Below are 26,861 nucleotides of genomic sequence, written 5' to 3'. Positions count from 1 at the left end.
TAATTACATCATACATATTGAAATTCAAAGAGTACAAAATTAAATTTAACAGTCAAAAAATGATCAAAAGTATTTTTCCTCTTTAGATAAATGTATATATGTGTACTGACTTGAAGGTCTCCGTTACCTGTTACCCAGACTGTTTTGCGCGAGTCACGTGCTTGTAGCTTGCGCTCCAGTGTCTGAGTAGGTGGGCCGCGCTGTGGGTCAAGGAAGGGGGGTGGGGTGGGGGCGGTCGAGGACGACCCACATACCATGGTTGGATGATGAGGTAATAAGTTCTAATGTATTTCTATTTGTAATGTGTGCAAGCGGTTCGATATTCTATGAATCCCTTCATGGTAAAGGAGACGACACGTCAAATGTGAATGCACATGATTCAGCACATGGACTCAATTTTCGTATATTTTAGCCACGGTCCCTCCACAAAAGTTAGCTGATGGTGTTTGTGACTGCGCACTTGTAAGCTTACTGACGATACCGTGTTTCTTTCATTATTTTATTTAGTGAATTACAAATGCTACATTATGACGATCCTATGTGGACTTGGTTCAAGTTTGTGATTGTTTGATGGCCGAGTCTATTGACACCCGGGTGTCAATAGCCATCATAGAACTTCTCCTGGCTATTTGACACCCGGGTGTCAATAGCCAACCGGCCCTCTATTGGCTATTGACACCCCTTCCGTTTTTTCGCAGTCGGCCTCCAAATTCAACCAAACTTAGCTTAGTTATTCTAAACAACATATATTCTCAATAGAAATCCAAAACATTCCTTCAAAAAAGCTTCTTTCGTCGTCATTTTGCGGTCCCATAGTGCTACTGCAGGCGGCCTATACCAATGGGTGTCAATAGCCAACCGGCACTCTATTTGGCTATTGACACCCCTCCCGTTTTTTTGCTAGTCGGCCTCCAAATTCAACCAAACTTAGCTTAGTTATTCTAAACAACATATATTCTCGATAGAAATCCAAACAAATTCCTTCGAAAATTCCGCCTAAACACCGACAAGCACCGACAAGCACCGTCAAGTGACCGACAAGTTGGATGAAAACCCTTTTTTGATGATTGGGCTTTATAACGTCATTTTCTACTATTAGTGAATATGAACACAATCTACCAAATGGTAACGAAAAAACAGGGCGACATGACGGCAGTAACCGTGTGGCAAACAAGGAAACCCTACCCGGAAGTAGTAGACGCCATCTTGTATGGGATCGTTTGATTTTTCCTCGAAGGGTAATCTATCCACTATCTTTTGTGGTTTCACATCTTAATGTAACAATGGATTGGGTTTGAGGCCTACTTTATCACTCAACTGTATTATCGAAGAATGCAATAAACTGAACAATAACATATAATAGTGATCTAGCAATAAAGAGATCTAAAGCTATGACAACTAAGAGATAAAAGTGGTGGACCGACAAGTTGAATGAAAACGATTTGTTTTCGACGTTTCACCTATTAAACGCCTATTTGTACTATCTCTTTGAGTATCAAAAGATTCGCAAGAACAGTTTCGAAAATAAAAGTATTAAATTCCTGTCATCATTGTGTCGATGGACGCATTCAGTTCACTTTCAACTTTAGAAATGAAGTCAAGGAAGGACCGACAAGTGACCTAAAAGTCACGGAAAAGTTAAAGATAAAAACGATTTTTTTTCGATCTTTCGACATTTAAACAACACTTTCTACTTTGTAGTATCTTAGTGAATATGCACAGTTTTGAAAAAAAAAAAAGTTTCAAATCGAAATAGAGCGACAAAGAGATCTGTCAAAACTGCAACAACTATACAAACAGAGACAGTCACCGACAAGTGACCCAAAAGTTACGGAAAAGTAAAAACGACTTTATTTTTCGATCGTTCGCCTTTTTAACTGCACTTTCTACTTTAGAAATGAAGTCAAGGACCGAAGTGACACGATTTTAGTTTTTTTTCGATATTAATTAAAGTTCCTTTTTAAAGTTCCTTTTTTCTCCGGGCTAGTTTGATAAAAGCAATTCCATTAATTCACCACTTTGCTGTCTGATGACGCGCTAATTTCCAACCTATTCAGCGGCAAGGCATTGATCATGGCGAGCGATTAATTTACGCCACCTTTCATTTCACAAAAATTATAATTAAAAATTTGTGAACGAGGTTTACTTGTCGTCATTGTCTATATAATGGACGCATTTAGTTCACTTTCAACGTTAGAGATGAAGTCAAGAAAGGACCGACAAGTGACCAAAGACTCATCGACAAATTAAAATGAAAAACGATTTTTCGAACTTTCGCCATTCAAACACTACTTTCTACTTTCTACTATCTTTGTAAATATATACAGTTTCGAAATAAAAGAACAGTTTAAAAACAAAATACAGCGACAAAGAGATCTGAAGCTACGACAACTAAAAGTATAAAGAAAGAAACCGACAAGTGACCCAAAAGTCATTGACAAGTTAAAAAATTTTTTTGGTTTCCAGCATATGTGACACCTTGCTTCAAGATATATACGATTTCATTGTCGGCCAATATTTCGTACAGTTTCTTCGTTCTGTTCAGTCGATTGTGTTAATATTCACCAAAATAGTAGAAAATGACATTTTAAAGCCCAAACATCGAAAAAGAATGATAATTATCCACCTTATCAATCACTTGTCGGTCCTTATTAGTATGGCCAATAGACCTGCTTCAATACGCGATTTACTTGTCGGCCAATATTTCGTTCAGTTTCGTCAATTCAGTTCGGTCACTTGAGTAAATATTCACAAAAAAGTAGAAAATGACATTTTAAAACCAAAACATCGAAAAAGAATGGTTTTAATTCAACTTGTCAGCAACTTGTCGGTCCTTAATAGCAAGGCCAATAGAGCTGCTTCAATACACGATTTACTTGTCGGCCGATATTTCGTTCTCCTTTTTCAATGCCATTGTCAATCGCGTTTATATTCACCAAAATAGTAGAAAATGACATTTTAAAACCAAAACATCGAAAAAGAATGGTTTTAATGTTTAATTCAACTTGTCGGTCACATGTCGGTCCTTGTCAGTCTATTGTCGGTCCTTGTCGGTGTTTAGTATGTCCGCATGTGTTCAAAGGTTCCGCAACTCGGGTCAAATGTTGTTCGACAAGCTTCGCCCGCGGAAAAAAATTATTGACCCCGAGCTGTCGATATGATTCTACAACATTACACAGTTACTTTACCTTATTAAAGCTGTAGGCCTACCCACTACAGCAAAAAAGTGGGCATCAACTTGTCTGAAACAAGAAATGAACAACGTAGCTTAGCTCGGTTCTGAAGGTATTCGAGTAGGGTCGCGGGTCGAGGGGTGTCAATAGCCATATAGGGCAGCTTCTGGCTATTGACACCCGTGTGTCAATAGACACTCCGTTGTTTGATTGGTGAACGCGATGGGGTGAACGCTCTCGCAATTACAACTGGGCAGTCTCAAAGATAACTTGTTCAATCGCTAGGAAAACCTAGCCTAGGCTGCCAAATTCCAAATAGGTTTGTATGAAATAGGAGAGACACAAGAGAAACAAGTATAATTGACTTTCGTTTTTAGATATTCACCGACTTGAACCAAGAGTAGGACGATCCCTAGAAACAGGCATACTATTCAACTGGTACATTTGCAGTAGCTTATGGTTGGATTAAGTGCATTCACTTATTAGTTATACAACTTTTCCTAATCAGAGGTTTATATTGTAATAGGGGCACCATTTCTCAAGTGGTATAGCCATAAATTGATGTCTTCAAATCGCCGTACACAAAACACAGACGGCTTGTAATTATGGCACTGTGTATTGTGTACGGTGATTTGACATCATCAGTTCGTGGCTATACCGCTCGTAAAATGGTGCAAATGGGGGTGCTGCAGTACTGTAGCTTGAAGTTTTGCATGGGTATTTTTTGTTGGATGGGATAACCTTCAGGTTTGTCATACCACCTAAATGAATACCCAGGCAAAATCTCAGTATAAAGCACCTGCAGCCATGGTTGATTTTGCTTGTTGTGCCTAATAATCACAGCATTGTAGCTTGAGGTTTTGTCAGAGTATTTATGGTAGTCTTTAAGTCTGATGGGCCATCCCAAATACTCGGATAAAAACATATAGCTACAGTGCTGCAACTACGTCTGTGATCCCAGTTGGTGAGAATAATAACGATATTAAATATTACTTGTTCTTTTTATATTACAGGAAAGATGTGAGACTGGTTGATACAACAAGTATATGACAGCCATAAATATGACAGCCATTGAAATAAAGCCAGTTAGTATATATTTAACTTTTTTAAAGAATGTACAATCTGCTCATTCCCTAACTCTTTTTCTGAAGAAAATCTCTGATTTAATTATGTAATTCAGTTAATTTTCCAAGGACTACTCATGATTTTCACTCCAGCAGCATACTTTGTCTTCTATTGATGTGCCAGTAAGGACGTCTTGCGTTGGAACGTGAATAGCGTGGCAGCTGGTCAGAGTGAAAATCTCGAGTACTCCTTGGAAAATCAACCGAACTACGTAAACAAACGAGAGATTTTGTTCACAAAAGGAGTTAGGGAATGAGTAATAATCAGAGTTCAGGTAGGTATAGGTCATTTTATTGAATTACATTCACTTTGGTTTATTTTGCCGTTCAATGTCATGACACAAGTTGTGTCGTCGAAATAGACCCAATTTTGCTCCCAGTTGGCCCCTGCTATCCGTGATGGGATTAACCTTTTGATGACCCGCAGAGTGACGCACACTACCTTGCCAACAGGTAGCTGCGTTTCCATAGCTAACAAAATGCATATATTTGTCTTGCAATATCCTCATTATCACATCCATCACAACATATTGCATGACCCAGATAGGTGTGCACAGAACCATCCATCCGCCATTCTTTCTGTAGAACAAATTTGTGTAGCTTATAACTGCTTAATTTCTAGATGTTGATAGAAGAATAAGAAAATAATATGATTTTTGTTGCTTAATCCAGCAAGATCAGGTTATAAATCACCAACTCTTATATATGTGGATGTAAATTTGATAATTATGTATGAAAAAAAGCTTGGAAATTTGTTTTGAAAGGTTTTGTTTCTTTCCATTGTCATGTTGTATATTTATATAATTGTTTGTCTGTGTAAGTCAAGTAATGGCCTCTATATAAATCCTTGGTTTGATGCTTTAAAATTTGGGTAGAAATGCTTTAAAAAAGATGTATATATTTGATGCTACGAGCTCCTTGGTATTTATATAAAGTTTATCTTTGGAAGTTTCCTCATTTGTATATGATACTCCATTGCTTGTTAAACCTTTTTCCTGCCAGACATTATCACTTCCCCATTGTTCTCCCCAGGAATTTTATACAAGAGGGCGAAGACGTGGTGCAATGCACCACAAGCGACCGCGTAAGCAGTCGCAGGGGGACGTGAGGAGGGGGGTGTCCCCCTCCTGCCGTTGGAGCTTTTGAAAAACAGAGATTAAAATGGTATTATTTGGTGGCACTTGGCGAGTATTTTTTTCATATTTTTTCATATAAAAAACTCAAAGGAAAAGAAATCTGAGACAGTGTTCCATAACTTTTATTCCAAGTTCACTGATTTCAATGAAGATAACATTTTTTGTAAATGAAAACATAGCGACAGACATACATTTATTCATCGATGTCAAAATTATTACCATAACACTCACTCGCGTGTTCTCAGCCTGATAGTGAGTGAAACACGTCCGGCTGAGCCTAAAAATAGGTCGTTTTGCTTTGGGAAGGAATACACAAGCGAAATTCTAACCTCCTATAAAAACTTCAGTGTACTCTGCTGTCCTTGGTTCGGCTCAAGCTCCTTGGCATGTTTACTCAGCTAAGTCGGTTACCTAATGCACTTACTAGAGCTCCTCCTATATATAGGGCCTAAAAGGGTTTATATGGAGTAAGCAATGGTTTTTCTGTTTGATGCCGGTTTGCGTAATCTTTGCCATTCATTTTGAGATTCAGGCTCATTAAAGTCATCAATAATGTCAATTATATTTTATTTTGCTCACAGCGCTCCAATTTTGGTCATTGTAATGATCTGTAACTGAGAGTATGAACTCTCATTCCCTCCTAAGAAAAGCATCAACAACCGGATTACATATAGATTACTCTCTTCCCTTTGAACAAAATATTTCTAGTCTTTGTAGGTATATGAACTTGTATTTTTTTTTATTATCATTGTAGAACGATGCTTGTCTGAATTATACATTGGAAAGAAAAGTATCTTCATATCATGAAAAGCACATATAAACAAAGGTAAGCTATTTGAACTAATGAATTTAGAATATTTTCAGATTGAGAAGTAGGAATTGAAATCAAAGCACCAGTGTAATGAATTTAGTATGTTATTTGTTTTCTTCAAAGATCGGAAAAAAAGGCTTCTAGCTCGTTTTTTTTGCCATAAAACAGAGGCACCAAACAATTTATTTTCTATTACAAATTACAAGTTAATCAGCAAAATAATATGAGCAAATTAAATTATAGTCGTATACAAGGGTGTACATAAAAAAAAATCATAGTTATTCATTCCATGATAAATATATACCAGAATAAACCAATTGAATCATGCCGTTATTGAAATTATTTGGAAACTTTTGACATTTTCATAAAATAAGTTCAAATGTTAAAATATCAAACCAGTAGGTCTTTCAAGAGTTTCATTTTTTGTTATCTGAGACTATAATTTCGAACACAGTAAATAAATTCAACGTGGAACAATTTGAAGTAAAATATCTTAGTAATGATAACTATTTATCATTTTATTTGTCGTATTTGATGGGATCTCCTAATACTTAGCTAACATTTACTATTTATATCATCACTTTCTATTTAAACATAAATCATATGTTATAATGTAAAACCTTCAGAAAACACATGGAATTTCTCTCTAATCTCAAAGACAATTATAGAAGTGTACATGTATGGATGCTAGGTTGGATGGATCGCTTGTGTCAACACGTGACGTATCTACCAATGTTTACACAAATCTGTTACTCTTTGTTGGTATTGTTTGCTGTCTGTGTCTTGCTATATAGCAACGTATTTGCAATTGTGGGTAAATCTAAAACGGTTTATAAAGAATGTATTGTGGTTGTTGTTACACTTAAAAACACTTGTTATTTTCCTGACCTCACTTCTTTCAATTTTATATCGTTTATTTACCAATTTAAGGTTGCATTTACCTCCCTCACAATCATGGATAACACTGACTAATTGAATGATGTTTTGTGGCTTAATAAATGTATGGCGTTCTGTTTTATGTATCACTGGGCAGCCGAACAATTCATCTGTCAGTGGTCTTTGTCCTGCTATCAGATCTGCTTGATATTCTTGGATCTCAACCACATCTACTGATGGTAGCATGTGTAGTTTAACATTGATGAGACACTTTATCAATCCAGTCCGTATCTGTGTGAATGATAATATATATAAATGTATTACTCTACACTTTCCCTTTTCTTCTTTTATATAGTGAAAAAAAATCATGAAGACATTCTCCCTATTAATGTTTGACTGATGTATATTATGGCATGCAAAGGTGCCACAAAACAACAACGTTAACAGGCAAGTTCTTAATGTTCCAATTATGACACTTATTAACTACTCAAAATAAATGGAGAATGAAAAACAATAACCCTTTGTGCGCTGTAAAAATTTTAGTGCAACAATAACATTTTACCAATATTATGAATTTTCTGTAATTAGTTCCAGAGACCAGCTCTGGAACTGTTAGTTTTTGCTCACTTTCCTTCTTTCTTTCTTTCTTTCTTTCTTTCTTACTTTCTTACTTTCTTTCTTTCTTTCTTTCTCTATTTCCGGTATTACTACCATAGAACATGCTATACACAAATTTTACCTTAATTACCCAGAATGCATAGCGACACGCTTATGACGTCATCGCTCAGCTCGGACGGATTTTACGGGCATTTCTTGTTTGTTTATTGATTTATTTTTTATTTGGCATTGCTCAACTATCATATTGCGTTCAGTTATTAATAATTCTAGCTTTCTTTCGCTTTGTTTTTTGTTGCTTTTTGATTTTATTTTTCTCTAAATACTCGCCGTACGTGGCGCTACACTGTTTCGCCCGAATGCTCATGAGACAACAATGGCGGCGTATCGCTCGCACAGAGAGAGAAAAGTACGGTTTTTGAAAGTTTACAAGCACGGATTGGCATATCGTGTACCTAGGCGAGGTGGGTGTGCTCGAAAACGATGATCAATGCAAAATTTGGACTCAAAATCGGCTGTTTTGGCGGAGAAACTGCCCGCCGTATTTCTGAGGAGCCACCAGCGGTTTTTCCTATATCAGTCTGCGGGGCTGTGGTGGGAGGGCCGGTAACACACAGCCCTGCCATGCAGAGGTAGCCATTCATAGTGAACGTACTGTCTGTCTCGCACCGGCATGCGTTGGCTGCACGTAAAAAGCAACTCAACTTTCCAAGATCAAACGGTCAGTATCTTGTGAAAACAGCGACATAGCAATGAAAATTGTTTTAGTCTGTGCTTTTAATCAAATGAAAATGCATGTGGCTCAATTTCAACGGCCCAGGTCCGATGTTTCCTCTCGTCTGATCATCGTCGTAAATCACTCGCCTCTTTACGGCAACAGCTCAGCGCTACCCGTCAAGCGATTGATTTTTGCGTAGGTCAGCGGAGCAAAAATTATTGCTCTGGCTTGCGAGAATGTCGTCTGATAAACATTTCCGTGCGTTGTCGCCCCCGTATGTATCTGTTGCGTTTTTACCGTACATGTAGGCATTTGTAATCTGTGTACTGTAATTCTCCGGACTGCCTTGTGATAAGACTTTTGCTGAAAATAAAGCATAATACTTAAAAAGTACCGCTAGTGTTAGAATTGTAGGTCATTCACCAAAGTAAAATCCAAAGCACTCTTTCATTCTGCACTTATCTTTGTCACACATTCTCTCGTTTCTTCCGCTGCTCTGGTTTCTGGAACTTCGCTTTTGCTTGCAAATGCTCTCTAGTTTGTTTGATAATTTTTAACCAAATGGAAATGAAAATTCCTTGGCTGCATTTTTTATCTAAATTTTTGTGAACATCAGAAAAAAAAAACAGGATATATTTTATAAAGGCCACAAAAAATTGATTATGGCACTCAAAGGGTTAACACAAAAAACATAAATTCTGTCACAACACCTGTAAAAATAACATAATTGTTTTCTATTTCTAACAGATATGGCTATAGTTTATTTTCGTGCCAAGACAAAATTCTGAAAGAAAATTATCTTTTGATCTTGATAGGATATAGCATAATTTGTCTCATGTTCACAGTTATTTGGATTGGCCCTTGGTGGACTATGGATCAAATGAAGTAATGAAAATATGTTGTGTGTCATTCTTTTCCCATGTACATTGTATGCCACTCACTTTATTCTCATCGTCTTGATAGAGCACTGATGACCCCTCAACTACTGTTTCCAAGGACCTGGCTGTCATTGACTTGTAGGGGATGAACACCCCTTGTGTTGTGTCACTTGAGATCCCTCTGTCACCAAGCAGTTGATGAAGGTAGGTAGTGATGGCAGTGTTTGTTATTGTTAAGTCTGAGATTTTTTTTTTAACTATGTGACGGTTGTTATCCCGGACTGGGTTGGTGAGTACCCCGGCTGCCTTGATTGCTTGTGTCTCCCGTCCATATATATAGTTCTGTATTGAAGCAGACTGACCAAGTGTCCTCATTGCGATTCCACCTTGACATCTGCAATAATTTACGGGGTACATGTAGATGATTTGGTTTTTTATAATGTAAGGTGGTGCTAAACTTTACATTCTATGGTGGTTTCATTTCACATTTTCAAATTTATTTTGTTGACTCATTATGATACATATTGCCTCAGAAAACCTTTGTATAAAAAAAAGACAAGACGTGAAAGCCTTAGACTTGATTGTATATTTCGGATATTAAGCTAAATGAAAATGTATGATTTCTGATAAGCTCAGGTATCTTTGATGAAGTATATCATTTTAAACAATGTCATACAGGTAACATGCTGTGCTTTCTTAAAGGGTCAATGACCTGAAATTTATTTCTTTCACAACAATTTCTTAGTTTAAAGTCCATAATATAAATTCATATGATAGAAAGTGCAATGCAATCTTTATGTATGTATGCATGACCTTTTTCTACCTTTGTTTTCTAAAATTGAAATAGTATATTTAAAAAAAGTAGCAATATTGAATGATTGAGTGAATGGGTCAAAGAATGAATGAAAATTTTTTGCATAATTTTGTTGACAAACTGATATACTTACATTGCTTTACCCTTGTCTCTCCATTTGCCTCCATCTATCAGGAAACGCAATACTTCTTGCTTTGCCATATGGACGACTGTATCGGCACTCGGATTGTGCCTATTTGTGAATGACTGCACCATCCTTATTCTGCCATTTTCTTCTTCAAACTTCTCAGCTTGAAATCCTTGGCTGTGGCCATGTTTCCTTATATCCTCAGGAATATGAAGCAGGTAGTGTATTGTTTGTTTTCTGTTTTATAAATATGCAGATTAGAAAAAAATTGTGGTTTGGTAGGGTATAAGATTGTAGTTACTTTATGGAATATCCCATTGTGTCTAAATTCTACTAACATTGATTGAGATTATTACAGGTCAAAGCCCGTAGAAGTTATTAGACATCATATGTGCACTCAATCTTGCCTGTCACGAAACGGGGATTTATATTGTGGTTGAGTGTCTTCATCTGTGCATGTTTGAACATGTCTATGGAGTGCGCAACCAGGGTGTAGTGTTATTTGCTGCTAAATTGTTAACAATATACCATGGTTTTGGGTCACTGAAGTATTCATCTTTCATGTGCTAGACAAGGTGACACATAAACTCTTCCTAGTGTGATGAGTTGAAAGATCTGGTTTTAATCCTAGTATGTCTAAGTCAGTCAATATACATGAGGAGTACAAGAGTTGTTTTCAAAGTCTTGTGTAATTTTTAATGTTGTTTATAAATCTAAATTTTCGTGACTCGTGCATTTTTTATTTACATAGCCAACATCCAATAGCTAATATCGTTATGAGTCAATAAAAATTTTAAAGTGACATAAGCTGTATCTTGTGGCAAGTTTTTCAATATTCTGCTTATTTATATCATCTACCGTGGCTGACCCTAATCAGTTTGTCATTCTGGAATCTCAAATATTCATATCGTCAACACAGCTTGTATGTGTGTAATGATCATTGTTTATTGTTTACAAGTGAATTCTAGTCTGGACTTGAATACAATTTTCAATAACAACAATGGAGATTATACTTATATATGTTGTTTTGATATGCCAAATACTTAGCATTAAAATAGGGATTCAATGCAGAAAGTGTAGGGAAACCACAAAACAAAAGTTCTGAAAAAATAGCAAAAAGATACAGCTTATGGAGCTTTAACTGGTTATGATTTTAATGGGAAATCTCAGATTCTCATAAAAAGGTTTAAACATGTAACAAACTCACTTTATAAGTGTGCTTCCGAGTTTTTTCAACTGTGATATAAACTGACGTGTGCTTGATTCCATTTCTCTTAAATCTTCAGGTGTGTACGGCCCTTGTCTGTATATCATATGTGTTATCTGGAATTTGAGTATGATACATTGGTCAATATTGGTAAGTATAATGTATATTGAATGTTGCTTATTTCCATTAGGTGTTACTCTATCTTCAAATTCATCTTGATTATTCAATCGATTCTGGTCATGTATACAACTACGAATGGGTCCATGTCATACAGCACTGAAACAATAAATCATAATTACTATCAATTGATATTTTTAATCAGTAACATGATAGATTTTAATCACTGAAATTTTCGGTTTTGGCACTACAACGTTCGTCAGCATAATAACATGATCTCAATTACATAACCTTTTGGACACCTGACATCAAGATCTGGTTATATACTTTTTGCAATTTATACCTTCCACTGTCTCTATTAAGAGATGGCTTGTATAAGGGAAACCATCATCCGAAATGCATCTGTGTAAATTTCTTGTTTAAAAACAATGTTTGTAAAAGAAATCTAGATGCACGTAATCATCAGAGCAGCAACACTTAAATTATACGTTACTTCTATGTAAAATTGACATTGATCAGCTACAACTACAGATGAATTTTCATTCCAAAAAACCAACTCATAATGACTGGCCAGTTTGTAACATGCATGTATTAAAGGGACAAAGTCGCCCATTTTGTCATGAATTTTTCTTGGATACAAGATACCACTTATATTGTTTAATATGTTGAAAGATACTGAATGAATGGGTGACCATGCATATAATTTACCCTGGTTTTAGACATGATACATGGAACCATCGTGAAAAAACTGATTTCATTTAATTTGTCTAAAACCGAGGTCGAATGTATGCATTGTCACCCATTCATTCGGTATCTTTCAACATATCAAACAATATAAGTAGTATCTTGTATCAATCAAAATCGATGTAAAATGGGCGACTGTCTTTTTAACCTTTTTTCTGTCAGACAGTATCACTTCCCCATCAGCCAGGTCAGTAAAAAGCGGTATTGAACCAAAACATGACGTATTTTCACCGGCTTGGCTTGGCTTGGTTTGTTATTGTATCTTTAGTCCATAAAAATAAAGTTTACAGTATTTATGTTTTCAACAGCCTTCAAATGTTCAATAACATGTTAAAATACATTATATGGAATATGCTGTATTTCATTAATTTTAATCATGATGGACCTGATGGTGAAATATGGACTTGGCAGGAAAAGGGTTAAGGAAAAGGGAAAAGGTATCAATGAGCTGTACTTGGAAAGTAATTTTTTTTATTACTGTACTCCGCATTGGTACAAATGATGTACACAAAAATTGAGACTAACCTCGGATAATAGACAGTATGCCTTTATGTAACCGATAGGAAGTGATTTGCATCTCGCCAAATGGAATGGGGCAACTTGTACCTGTGTTGAAGTTTGGTATACATGTTATAACTATCCTTGTACAACATAAATAAAACAAAGTTCAATACTAGCTGACAGAGTTTGCAACTTTCGAACCAAAATCATTTCCACAAGTGTAAAACATATCTCAAACTATCAAAATTCATCATATAGTATGCTAAATAAAGTCACACAGTAATATTAACAGAATAAGAAAGTACAATTTGAAATGATGTTCATTGGCACCAAATATAGCTAGTTTTTTAACATCCCCTAATCCACTTTATGCTTGCTCACATTCCTTTACATATCAAAATTTCTAAAAGATTTTGCAATGTTACATATCATTTAAGGGTAAGGGTGTGAGTTTCTGGGTCAGTGGTATATCATATACTTACAACGGGAAGTATTGTAATTTATTGGCATATGCTATTTATTTGTATTCATGATAATGATTACACTTACCCAGATTTTACAATGTCTCCCAATGAAACTATTATGTTGTTTGATTGACTTTGGAGTCAATTTCCTTTCAAAAGACGACCAATCAAATTCATCCATTGACAATTGTAGAATTTGTCTATCATTTTCATCAATGATGCCCATTATTTCTGTTAACAGGTTTTTGTTTGGGTTGAGTAGGACTGTGTGCAGTCTGTCTTGAGGTGTGTCACTAAAAATGAAATAGAAATGTTTAATACCATGTAAATTTGTCTTTCTTTTTTTCAGTCATGAAAGATTGAGGTGAATATTGGGCCGAATGAAAGTAAACATTCGGACGAACTAGTGAGATCGCAAAAAAAATAGACCATGGTAAGTAAAATTAAACGGAAGATGTAACCTACAGATATCTCATTTTATAATGTATAACATGATTTTCTACATCGATAGCACTTTCTAATTAAATCCATTTCAATATGCTAAAGTGGCTAGCAGTCATTATTTTGTACTTGTGGTCAGTCATAAGACAGTTCAACCTATAAATCATATTTTTTTGACAGGCAAAGCAAATATACAAACCTATATGGACAAAATGTGTCAACATCGAGAAGACAGTTATTCTTTTCTTTTATTCCAGTTTCTGTTCGCAGTTTTTTTCTTTCAGTTTCGGTCTCCATCAGATTGATTTGTTTTATTGTCTCCTGTACGTTATCCTTTGTACGCAGTTCACCTGTCTGATTCAGAGATGCCTTGTCAATCTATAAATTTAAAATCAATATAATAATAATTTCAGTAAATTATAAAGATAATTCTAGTGTATATCAGTGGATTAGATAGCAATGAATGAGGGAAGAGAGCAGATAAGGTTTGTGTTACATCTAGGGTAGATATAGTGAGTGATAAAGTGACACTTGTGAATATAGATGTATACGGTATATGAACAATGTACATATACCATAGTCAGTGGTCTTGGCTCTGATCTCCATGCCTCTTTCTCCAGTTATCATGACGATAACAAAGTCATAATCACCCATCATGTGTAATATTTCAGTGGAGCAGTGTCAGCCGCTATTGTGACTTATAATTTACATTAAACCTGCTAAATCTGTATATTGTTCATATACCGTATACATCTATATTCACAAGTGTATATTTATTGATTTTCATATTTTACTTCTTGAATCATTCATAGCTATGCTCAGAATTTGCAATGAATACTTACATTACACACTCTGCATGGGCGGTTAGCAGTTGCCCCCAGATGGTTTGACATTTTCGAAGCCATTACACAATCAAAAATGCCAATGCTGACTTGTGGCCTGACGATGACATCTTCTCCAGTAGATGCATCAAGAAGTCTCACACCTTCATTGCATGACTTGAGTTCATTAATTATGGGTCTTAGAAGATCATTTGGTTGTACTATGTTTGATGTGGAAATGAAATGAATATTCTTCAGTTTGTCTTTTTCTTGTACAGGTAATCCTGACAACTGGATAGACAGGACATGATAGCTGTTCCATTGTTTGGATTTGTTGCCACTTGTATCGTCGGCAAACAAGTTGAATGGCAAGGTGTATACTGGAAGTCTTTGGACGTTCTTTGAGAATTCCATTTTTTCCTGTAATGAGGTTTGCATATAAAGTGTAGATGATTAAAATTTGCAAAGACATTATCTGTAACACTGTGTGTGACATGTATTTATTTTAGTGGTTTTGATCTGTGATTCAGTTGCAGTTTTCTTATGAAGTTGACACAACCGTTATTATTTATATAGGTCACATTTTTGTAAACATAATATATATTGACAAGCAATTGAGTTATTGAAAACCTGTGTGCTTGTAATGTCATACATGAATACTCAAAGGGTTATTAACTAAAACTAATGAAGATAATTTTCACCACCTGTATTTGTGTTTATTTCAAATTCGTGTTCTACTCCTTGAAGCATGTCGTAACAACTACCGTTTAGTTTCAAAGAAAATTTCAGAAAGGTGTAATATAGGAGCAATCATGAAATTACAAATGATTAAATAATTCAATGTAGAGTAAGTTCGAGCAGTATTTTTTACAATTTTGTTGCATACTTTGTCACTCTATATCTACTTTTTCTTTCTTACCTGTGTTGTAGCTTGTTCAAGATTACACTGATCATTTTCAATGTTCATTATATGAGTAACAATACAGTCCTCATGGTTACTTGCACCCATTATTTCATATGTGTCTACAAGCTTACAGCTATTCCGAATCGGAACTATAGACCTGTGTGGATTTCATATATAGACAGGATAAGATTGCATATTTTATACTGTTATTGAACATGATATTCATCACTTACTCAGTTAGTCAGTCAATACAAAAGCAAACAATATTTTGCATGACTGGAAGTTCACGTGAGGGTCTGAGTATATTGTTTGGTTGTATGATGTTTGATGTGGAAATGAAATGAATTTTCACAAGCTTGTCTTTTTCTTGCACAAGTAGTCCTGACAACTGGATAGGTAGAACATGATAATTGTTACTCATTTGACCAAAGACCAATGTGGATTTCAATACCTGATAAGAATGAATATTTCCTACTGTTATCGTACATGACATTCATCATTTTTTCAGTCATTGAGTACAAAAAGCAAGCGATGTTTTGAATCTTATTGTTAAACAAATTATAAACAGATGTGAAATCTTGTAAAACAAATTATGGATTTAACAAAGTTTCGAAAATATGAGACGTGCCCCAAATAATACCTTTCATGTATCTGATCCAGGAATAGGCGGAGGCGCTCATCATCCGGAGGTAATGCACTCTGTACCATGGCATGCATTTGAGTATGCCTTTCTGATCCATTTTGAATAACCTATCACAAAGAAGTAGTTTATATATAATTTGTACATATATAATCTATTTATGAAAAGGAAAATCCTTCAGCATTTTGTATGTTACCTATGTTATTTTCCATTTATGTATAATTTATCAGTTATGTAATTCAAAATGTTTTAAAAAGTTGCCCATGTGTTGTAATCTTTGGAGTTAATCTTCATTTGAACAGAGTAGTTGAGAGTATCAATTAGGCAAAAGAAGAAAAGTATGAAATGTATATACCTTCTTTTTGAAGGATTTGATTATAACAGTCTCTCCACTCAATAACAAAACAGAGTCCCCTGCAAACATTCCTTTCCAGTATGGCGCCGGGATGTCTGCTGCCCATTTTTCACCATCGCACTGTTCATATATCTCGTTGGTCAACACTGGAAATCTGCATAATACAACAGAAATCAATGTCAAATACTTGATGATGCTGAAAAAGAAAACATCTGGAGGTCTAACTGAATATCAATATGAAAATGATGTAATTTCTTACCTATTGATACTTGATGCAATTCTGGGGTTTCCCAACAGTAATTTCATTAAAACAGTCGGTCTAATGAAGGAGAAAGGGATCCCATCAGATGTTGTTGCCTAGAAATAACAGCAAAATTGAACTTACTTTTTACACACATGAGACCTTTATAAGAATGTAAAGTATCATCAGAGTGACTATTTGCCACCTGTAGATTTGTCATGATAAATTGTCAGACAGCATGTTAGTTTTTCATAGATAACAGTTGGATACCAGTTGAATGTAGTGTTAAGATATCATAATTTGTACCATGGTACAAGTGTTTGCACAATGAAAACGTAATTTGAGTTGATTATATACCTGGCCAACCAGTTCTGTATTAAACCCAGGTACGTTGAAGTTAACAACAGACTCCATCGAAGGTAAATCCGGAACGTTCAGTTCTTCAAGAATGTACCAGACAAATTTCCTTGTTTCACGAGACTGTAAACAACATAGATGTTAATAAAAATAGCGATAATTATCACTGGGTATATGCTTGTTTTTCTCACAAATTGGCTTTTCTAACTTTTTAGTTAAAAAATGTAAAAGTAACATGAGCTATGCCGATTAGTTATTTGTAAACTGAAAGCAATAATTGAATACCCCTGGAAACTATCTTGTGTCAGAAGTCTTAAAGTGGTTGAACTTTATCATAAATGAAGTTAATAAAAAAAATTTGTATTTTTTGAATAAGTCAACAGGTATCACTTAAGTATATGATACGAGACTGGGTATTGTAAGGTACTCAACTGCTTATTTACTTTTTCAGATCATAAAAAAGCAAGGCCTCTACACTTACACTCTTTTAAGGTTAAATATAACAAAAACAAAAACATTCCGCAGACACACATGCTCACTAAAAACAGTGATTCAGGATCTGCTGATATAACGTAATGTTGACAGAAAATATATCAGGCATATTCACGAAATTGGTTCACATATGATATCAATGTTGAGCTTACCATTGGTCTGGGTCCAGAATGACACAACGTATATAATAAAAAAAGGTCTTGTTTGGGAAGGGAAAAAAGGGATTATCCATAAATTCATCTTCATTTCCTTCAGATGTGGTTTCGTGAGTCACGTCATGGTCATATATATGTGACTCTTCGTCTGTGGGAGAAATATGATCATCAAGCAAGCCATCAACATCATCGTTATCAGCATCAAAAAGAAGAGGGTCAGGACGAATGGCCGTTGGTGTCGCTGTGTGGTTCACCAACTTACTGAGCGTTCGATGTTTCTTACTTTGAAGATGCCTATTAAAGTTAGACTCTTTGAATGATTCAAACCCACAACATCGACAGCCACGTTCGCAATTTTGATTCCAAGTATCCGCCATTTCGTCTGCTCTAAATATTAACCAACAGCGATTAATATCTTCAATACGTAATCATCCAATATGACGAATGAAAATACTGCAGACGACAAATTATGATGACGTAATCATACACAGTTAATAACCGGTAACGAAACTTACGTACGTACACAGCAGCTATTCTCTAGGTAGGATATTTCAAAAATGTTGTTATTTTTAATTTTTTGTTTGTAAATTACAGTATATCAAACTTTAGTCTTTTAATAACGTCTATTGTTACTCTGCAGAAAATAAGGTTTGATAAAATATCAACTTTGATGAAAAACACTCTGCCCGCGCGCGCGGACGGGACAGGTGTGTGTAGGTCTCTCCGCGATGCAATGTAAACAAACCCAGCATAATGTATACTTCAAAGATTCAGACTCGTCAACTCTAAATCAATTGATTTCGTCAACACACTTGTAGTACAGATTGTTAAATTGTATAGTTCGCTGTACTTTTTACCTAATCACCATTGTTTTGGTTATGTATTTGGCGTTGCAGTAATTCTTTCAGAGGAATCGTGATCCGACGATGACATCAGAAAGCAACAACGATTTATTTTACGTGAGTATGCACGGTTCTCCGAGTAAAGGAACCGTGAAGCCATGTTTTATGAAATTTGAAGAAGCATTAAATTTCTGACATTTGATGACTATAACCTTTGAAGAAGATATTACACGATTCGACAAGCTCATGAACTCCGTTTGACTGCAATGTTGATATCTTTTTTATGAATGAACCGTACATGAATAGTCATTACATGTGAATAGAGGTTAATGTGTGCTGATGAGCCTCGATCGCAAACACGATCTGAGCGTATCGGTTTATCTGTATTGAAATACCCAAGACACCACATAAAGTAAATACAATAATCAATTTCATATTCTAATCATGGTTTCAATTTAATACAGTTAAAATTTAAGAAATAAATAAATAATGAACGAAGTGACGTAACCACTCTGGGTGGATGGAGAGTTGATAAGCTAATGAATATGTATGTATACCAGTGTTTCATCCAGGATGGTGTTAACAGGGGGGGATTTTCCCCTTCACCAGAAAATTTAGGGGGATTTCACCAGTTTATGTGTTTCTACTTGTATATCTAAGGTGTGAATGGCACCATTTCATGGGGGCCTGGTCCCCCTTGACAAATTACTGGGGGATGCCAACATGTTACCAGAGGGGGAATCCCCCCGTCCCCCTCTCTAGATGAAACACTGGTATACCCTCAGCTGCATGGGTCATGTCTACCTCTTGTTTCCAATAGACTGCTTTCTGGTATTTTTTCTTATTATCAGGATTCTCAAGGAAGTATTGAAGAAAACCTAAGTGAAGAAATAAGTCGTGATAATGATACCGATATGGGTTTGTAAACAACAAACAGATTTACCTACAAATTGAAAATATATATATTCCATTGTACAAACAGATGCCACATATTTCCAGTTATTACAATGTACAATATACACACACAAACACACACACACACACACATACACACACACATACACACACACACACATCACCTACACACACACACACACACACACACACACACACACACACACACACACACACACACACACACACATATATATATATATATATATATATATATATATATATATATATATATATATATATATATATATATATACAGTTTATGTACTTAACTATCCATTGTTTAGATTGGAAAGTAAAATTTAATAGAATTAAATATCTCCTTATAATACATTTTTATATGTAATAAACATCTGAAACAGTCACATCTTTTTCTAAAAAAAAAATAGGTCAGTTGACAAAAGAAAACAACACTATGTTAAAAGAGATTTTGAAAGAACTGAAATTACTGAAACGAAGAGTTGAAAAATTAGAAGAAGAAGAAACCAAATGGAATGGAAAGTGGAAAGAGCAAAGTGTAAGGTATGATGTAACCAAGGCAATAGATTTTGGTAGGAAAAGTTCAAACTCAATTGACCATGTTCCGAACTGCGCGTGACATTCCGAGATATCGCGAGAATATGTGGTTCGCAGTGGACGCGTTCTCGCAACACAGGACAAACTGCGTAAAACAGGACAAGTCGCTAATTACGTTAAACACTGCATAAAATATATGAAGTTGCAACCTTTGCTCAGTTCTGCACTTTTTCTAGTTCCATACAAAGTTTGACTTGTATTACTAAGCTGGAAACCTGTTTCTACGGGCATGTATTAAAGTCTCGCGAGATCTCGCAATCAGGGGAAAATCGTCTATTGTGTCAATTATTTTATCAATATGCTTTATATTTCAAAATCCTTAACCAGGCAGCCAAATTGACAATCTTTTTTGGCTCTCATGAGATTATTCTGAACGCTGCTACCCAATCAAGGAATAAACAAACACACCAAGACATAAAACAAGTCTATCAAAATAAGCTTATTTTAAAATTTTTATTGTTCAGACAAAATATTTTGATTTACAATACTTTTTTTTGTTTTCCAACTTTACATAAAAAAATGCAGACATATAGATGACAATTAAATAACTTTAAAGTAAACTTTAGTTAAGAAATGATGTAAAATAATACTAACCAATACAATTTTTTTCAGCATGAATATCTGTGCTACTTGAAGTCATATTTCACAAGACATCATTATTTATATTATGATGACCTTCCTCGAGAGTTCGTTGTGAGTACCTACTTATATTACTTCAATGTTAAATTACAGTAACAACCATAAGAAATAGTAAACACATATTAACTACATGGACATAACATAGTCACTCTAGTATATTTCATTAAGTAGTAAAACACCAGCTGAAACTGTGGACATTAGAAATACACCGGTTCATTTCATGAATTGATAAAGAGAAGCATAAAATACAGACTGTTTCACCGAACAAGCGGAATCATCAAAGTGTTTCTATTGATTAGATTGATTTTTTATGATATTCATGCAGCATGCAATTAACATTTCATCATTTACTACATGGAGCACAGGTCAAATGTCATATTTCTCAACACATCTGCCAACAAGTCAAGGACTTTACAAAACACACAAACCATGCTGAAAGTACCACTGTATGATTTTCCAGCTATCACCTGAAGACTTTTTTCATCGTGATAATGAAATTTATGGCAGTTATAGAAGTTGTCATTTAAAAAACTATCATACCATATCTTGGAACTAAAATGAACATGCATATATGATTAAAAATATGATTCATTTCCAATTTGACATTGTCATATTTATATAATTTCTTTCTTAAGGAAAAAGTGAAGTCTCTATTAACCAGTGAACTGGGAGATACTAGCTCGTCAAATCTACAAAAAATGGTCTGCTATGCACTCAAGAAATTTAGCGATTGGAGAGGTGATATCCGGACTAAGGTATGCAATTTATAAGTCTCACATAAATACAATCATACACACAAAAGAATACACATGCACTTTTTTTACAAATACATAGGTACATACACACACATAAATACATACAGACATGTATATATATATAATATATATATATATATATATATATATATATATATAAACCTACATACATACATACTTAAATACATACATATACATACATACATACACACACATACACACACATACATACATACACAAATACATACATACACACATACATACATACACATACATACATACATACATACATACATACATACATACATACATACATACATACATACATATATACATACACACACACATACACACACATATATATACAAACATACATACTTACCTACACATACATGCACAAACATACACACACATACATACATACATACATACATACATACATACATAACATACATACATACATACATACATACATACATACATACATACATACATACATACATACATACATACATACATACATACATACATACATACATACATACATACATACATACATACATACATACATACATACATACATACATACATACATACATACATACATACATACATACATACATACACACACACACATACACGCACACACACACACATACATACATACATACATACATACATACATACATACATACATACATACATACATACATACATACATACATACATACACGCACGCACACACACACATTCATACATACATATACACATACATACATACATACCGTACATACATACATACTTACATACATAACACACACACACATCATACATACATACATACATACATACATACTACATACATACATACATACTATATACATACATACATACATACATTCATAGATACATACACCCATACATACATACATACATACATACATACATACATACATACATACATACATACATACATACATACATACATACATACATACATACATACATTGAAACAATTGTCTATAACAGACACATTCTGAATTTGAAAAAGTATCCTTCTTATAGAAGTGTCCTTGGTAGACAGGTAAAATTCTAATCACAGTGTTATTTTGGTTTAGAAATCTTTAGAAATATGGTGTAACGATAAGAGAGGTGTCTGTATAAAAAACAGTTTTCACTTTCCGTCCATCCGTCTGTCCATCCATTGATCCATCCATTGATCCATCCATCCATTCATACATCAATCCTCACACAGCATCCATGTTTTAAGAATAAATTAATCACTTTATCTTTTAGGTGGAGTTTGCAATGAATGCATGTGTGTATTAGGATGACACACATTGAAATGATTGAAGATGAGTATAAGTTGGCAGTCACATGGCTGCAATTTACCATTTAAATTGATGATACACAGCTAGGGCACGTTATTTTAATTCAACGCAATTTATCTCAATTTTATATTTCATTATCGTGCAGCTACTAAGGAGCCAATCCAACCGGGGCTTGGAAATTAAAGAGCTTAACAAATTGTTGTGGAAGCCATACTTTCCCATTGAAAGTATAAACCTTGAAATCACTCTCAAGAAGTCATTGATGATGGTGAGTAGCCTATTTGTATTTCTAAATTGGCTTGTATTTGAGAAAATGATTTATGATATTTGATAAATGATGGCGCACTGTTACATTGGGCATATATAAACTTCGAGATGATAAATTGCAAATGCAGATATATTTATGTAAGACAAAAAGTATAACGTGGATATACTCAATATTTAGAAAATAATAACTAAATGAAGAATCAATATTTTCTCTCCAAAATACACTAGTGATGTGTAAAAATTTAATTGTGTCATCTTTAAATACATATCATTGATGATGATGACTAAGTAACATTATGGTTCGAGACACAAATATAGGCTTGGTGAAATAATGAAAGGTGAGCCAGGTAATTTATCCCATCTGCTTCTTCTAATTGATGTATGTAACTGAAAACCTCAATACGAACCAAATATTTGTTGATGTTCTTAATATTAATGTCAACAAAAAATAAGGTTCCTTCAGAGGCTAAAGTCATATTTTTCATCAGCTGGGTTAACGTGCCTTAACGTTTTTTTGCCTTTATGTTCTACATGCTCATGGGTCCAGATAAATAATGCATGTACAACACAATATATCCATTAAAGTCTGAAATGAAAAATGGAGCACATGAAATTGAGGTTAATTATCTTACCTGAATCAATATTTCTATTCATAAGTATCCTCTAATTAAGCAATAGAGCACACCAACGAGGATTACCACAAGAATTTGACCAGCTCACGACATATATGCACGAGTGATCGCGAATGCATAAATAAAGTGAAGTGGTCAAAATCAAGTGATATACCGTCGCTGGGTGTGATTTATTTCTATTATATCATAACAGTATATTGAAATTCTGGTGTGGGACAACATAAACTGAGTTTTGCTCGCGTATGCCAGCTGTAGTATATCGCCAATATACCAAGGTTCTTTTCACGTCTCGACCAATCAGATTGCTGTGTTTTCTCCATCAATATACTGGTATGACATAAATAATATTATATCATACCAGTATATTGATGGCTCCAATGAAACGATCTGATCGGTCAAGACGAGAAAAGAACCTTTGAATATTGGCGATATAGCAAGGATAGCACACGCGCAAGCTCTCTGCAAGAGCAAAAATAAATATGTTGTCTTTCCACACCAGAAATTCAACATACTGTTATTATATAATACCAATAAAGCACACCCAGCAATGGTACACCACTCAACTTTGACAAGTTCACTTCATATATACAATCACTATCGCTCATGAATATGTTGTGAACTGGTCAAAATCTTGTGGTATACCATCGCTGGGTGTGCTATTTAACAATTGGCAAACATTAGGAAAAATTTCAAATTCAATATCATACTTACATTTACATATATCTTTATTACAGCGAGCATTTGCTCACTCAAAGGACCTATTTGGTCGAATAGGATCAAGACAAGACCAGGCTGGGAACAACTTTTGGGCCAACTTTGATTCGTTCTTCCAAAGGTGTATAGAGGATAGGAGAGAGGGTAAATGGGAAACATGGTTCCAGAGAGATGAGAGGAGAAGACTAGCGTTTTTGGGGGAAGAGTAAAAAAATACGTTGAATTGGGAAGTTATAATGTTTGTTGTTCTTTAAATTATATATTTACTATTTGCAAATAGAAATTATTTTTACTTGTTATCTTTGCAGGTTTTGAAAAAAAGAATTTATTAAAATATTTAAAATACAGTTCATGGCTGTGTGTCTTTAGATCAGCATACCCACAAAGGTAAGCTCAGTTTATTAATGTACTTCTGCTTTGATTTTTCTATTTCACCAACATTAATGTCTGCAGGAAAATTATTCAAAATTAACATAAAACAATGATGAATATGTTCATCTGTCAAATTGACAACACTTACCTGTTTGTGCCAACATCAAACATGATTTGAAATTTAACATTTGTTCATTCAGAGGAATTCCCATTGTTGCTCCAGGCTTCAGGATGCAGACATATACGAATAGAAAAAACATGAAGATTCCTGACTAAAAGCAGAAGTGCAGGGGTCAATTTGACTATATAACTTTTTTTACATTAAAAGAGACAGTAGAATTGACCCCTAAACTGGGCAATTATCACACCTACCTTATGTCTTTTTTCATACGTGTGGCTTGTTGATACGAAACCTGATTAAAAACTGATGAAGTTTTCCTCATTTTTGCATTCACATTAGTTTTTGTAAGGATGTCGCTGCTATCATTGATATTTATAGCACAGAATTCAGTCAAATATATCCTGTAATTTTTCAGGGTTTGAAATTGTACATCCATCTTCTATGTATTCAAATGCGTATATATGTTGAAAATTCCATAACTAAGAACATGTACATATTTTTAGGCGTACAAGTGTAGAAAAAAAAATTATCCTCTACCAGGATAAAAAGATTTAAATGTTTGTTATGGGGTCATCTCCACCAATTGACCAAATGAGGCAAATATTTTCTAATACAGAAAGTAACAAAAGACAAAGTCTCAAAGTAATGGAATTCTGCATATATACGAATTTGGAAAAATTAAAGATCTATGTACACTTTCAAACCCTTTCAAAAATTACTTTTGTCTGAAACCAGTGCTACAAATATCAAAAAAACGACTTCAACATGAAAACAAATATGAATACGAAAATGAGGAAGCTTCAGGGCTAGTAACCAATCAAAGCTCACCAGGAAAAGGGTCAACTAAAGGTCATGACCCGACCTGTCTCGAATCCGTAATCTACTAAGCTTAGAATAGACTTAATTAAAACAAGCTTCGTCAAAGATTGGAAACAACCCTTCAGCAAAGGTCAGTACTCCTAAGCTTTGACTAAGGTTGGCACGCAAACCATTCGCCCAAGCTGAGTTGCCAAGCTTGTTCTAAGATTGGGCTAAGCTTCGCCAAAGGTACTGCACAATCCCGTGTGTAGGATGTCTAACTTTGTTCTATTGTGTTAAAGGTTGTGTTCGTATTGTGTTTACTAGACTGATATATATATATATATATATATATATATTATATATATATATATATATATATATATATATATATATATATATATATAATATATATATATCATTTACAAACAAGAGAAAAAGGTCCAAAAAAGACAACGGACACAGACAAAAGACAAAGAACAAGGATAGCACTTACAAAAAAAAGACATTCTCAATCTATGATTCAAAGTACATTACCAAAATATGCCAGCGGGTCCTATACTTTTCAGTTGTGCTATTTTTGTAGGAAATGTTTCTCTCAACTTTGTGCTTTTGTTTGCACTTGGTAAGGGTTGAAATTCATCCCAACACCAAATCGTCCTCACAGAGTTCATCTCATACAAGACGCAAACATTACGAGAAGGAAAATCCAATACATTATGCGACACAAATTGACCAAAAAAGACAAATTCAAACACAAGTCTCGATGGACTCCACATACAACTAAAGAACACAAATCGACAGATTTGAATTCTTACATAAAACATCAGGCCAAATGAAATCTACGCTTTAAAACCCTGATCAAAGGCGAAACACTAAGATACATCAGAACTTGCAACACACAAGTGACTTTGTTTCAAAGGTCAATACACTTTATGCAAGATTAATCTAACGTGGCTAAAACAACAGGAAATGTCCAGTCACATCGCAAGCACAGTTCGCCGCACGAATTACGCAACTAGAACACAAGCGAACGAACGAAGAAACAAAGAAAACACTAGTCTTCACAACGAAAACTATAGCAACAATATATATAAGAACACATTAAGCTATAAAAAGCAGCAATATACGAAAACTCGGAACACATAG

At 34.6% G+C, this 26,861-nt stretch overlaps 2 protein-coding genes and 1 long non-coding RNA gene across 3 annotated transcripts; 2 read left to right on the top strand and 1 right to left on the bottom strand.

Annotated features, from left to right (window-relative positions):
- The first annotated feature begins 180 nt into the window (after positions 1 to 180).
- On the top strand, positions 181 to 5,827 carry LOC139131348 (uncharacterized). The gene is made up of 3 exons (XR_011552106.1): positions 181 to 271; positions 4,187 to 4,258; positions 5,330 to 5,827. It is a non-coding gene; the product is annotated as an uncharacterized lncRNA (long non-coding RNA).
- A 442-nt stretch (positions 5,828 to 6,269) lies between these two features.
- On the bottom strand, positions 6,270 to 15,576 carry LOC139130560 (uncharacterized). The gene is made up of 9 exons (XM_070696308.1): positions 15,487 to 15,576; positions 14,589 to 14,987; positions 13,946 to 14,124; positions 13,391 to 13,598; positions 12,866 to 12,946; positions 11,480 to 11,595; positions 10,279 to 10,509; positions 9,395 to 9,725; positions 6,270 to 7,411 (listed from the first exon to the last, which is right to left on the bottom strand). The coding sequence occupies exons 1-9, from the start codon at positions 15,574 to 15,576 to the stop codon at positions 7,031 to 7,033; spliced, it is 2,016 nt and encodes a 671-aa protein (XP_070552409.1). The 3' UTR covers positions 6,270 to 7,030.
- A 5,123-nt stretch (positions 15,577 to 20,699) lies between these two features.
- On the top strand, positions 20,700 to 24,768 carry LOC139130478 (uncharacterized). Its single transcript, XM_070696259.1, has 4 exons — positions 20,700 to 20,776; positions 21,358 to 21,477; positions 22,954 to 23,076; positions 24,442 to 24,768. The coding sequence occupies exons 2-4, from the start codon at positions 21,421 to 21,423 to the stop codon at positions 24,628 to 24,630; spliced, it is 369 nt and encodes a 122-aa protein (XP_070552360.1). The 5' UTR covers positions 20,700 to 20,776; positions 21,358 to 21,420; the 3' UTR covers positions 24,631 to 24,768.
- The last annotated feature ends 2,093 nt before the right edge of the window (positions 24,769 to 26,861 follow it).

This window comes from Ptychodera flava, chromosome 4 (assembly GCF_041260155.1).
Source record: "Ptychodera flava strain L36383 chromosome 4, AS_Pfla_20210202, whole genome shotgun sequence".
In the NCBI taxonomy this organism is placed as follows: domain Eukaryota; kingdom Metazoa; phylum Hemichordata; class Enteropneusta; family Ptychoderidae; genus Ptychodera; species Ptychodera flava.
This window is presented reverse-complemented; position numbering and strand designations above follow the sequence as displayed.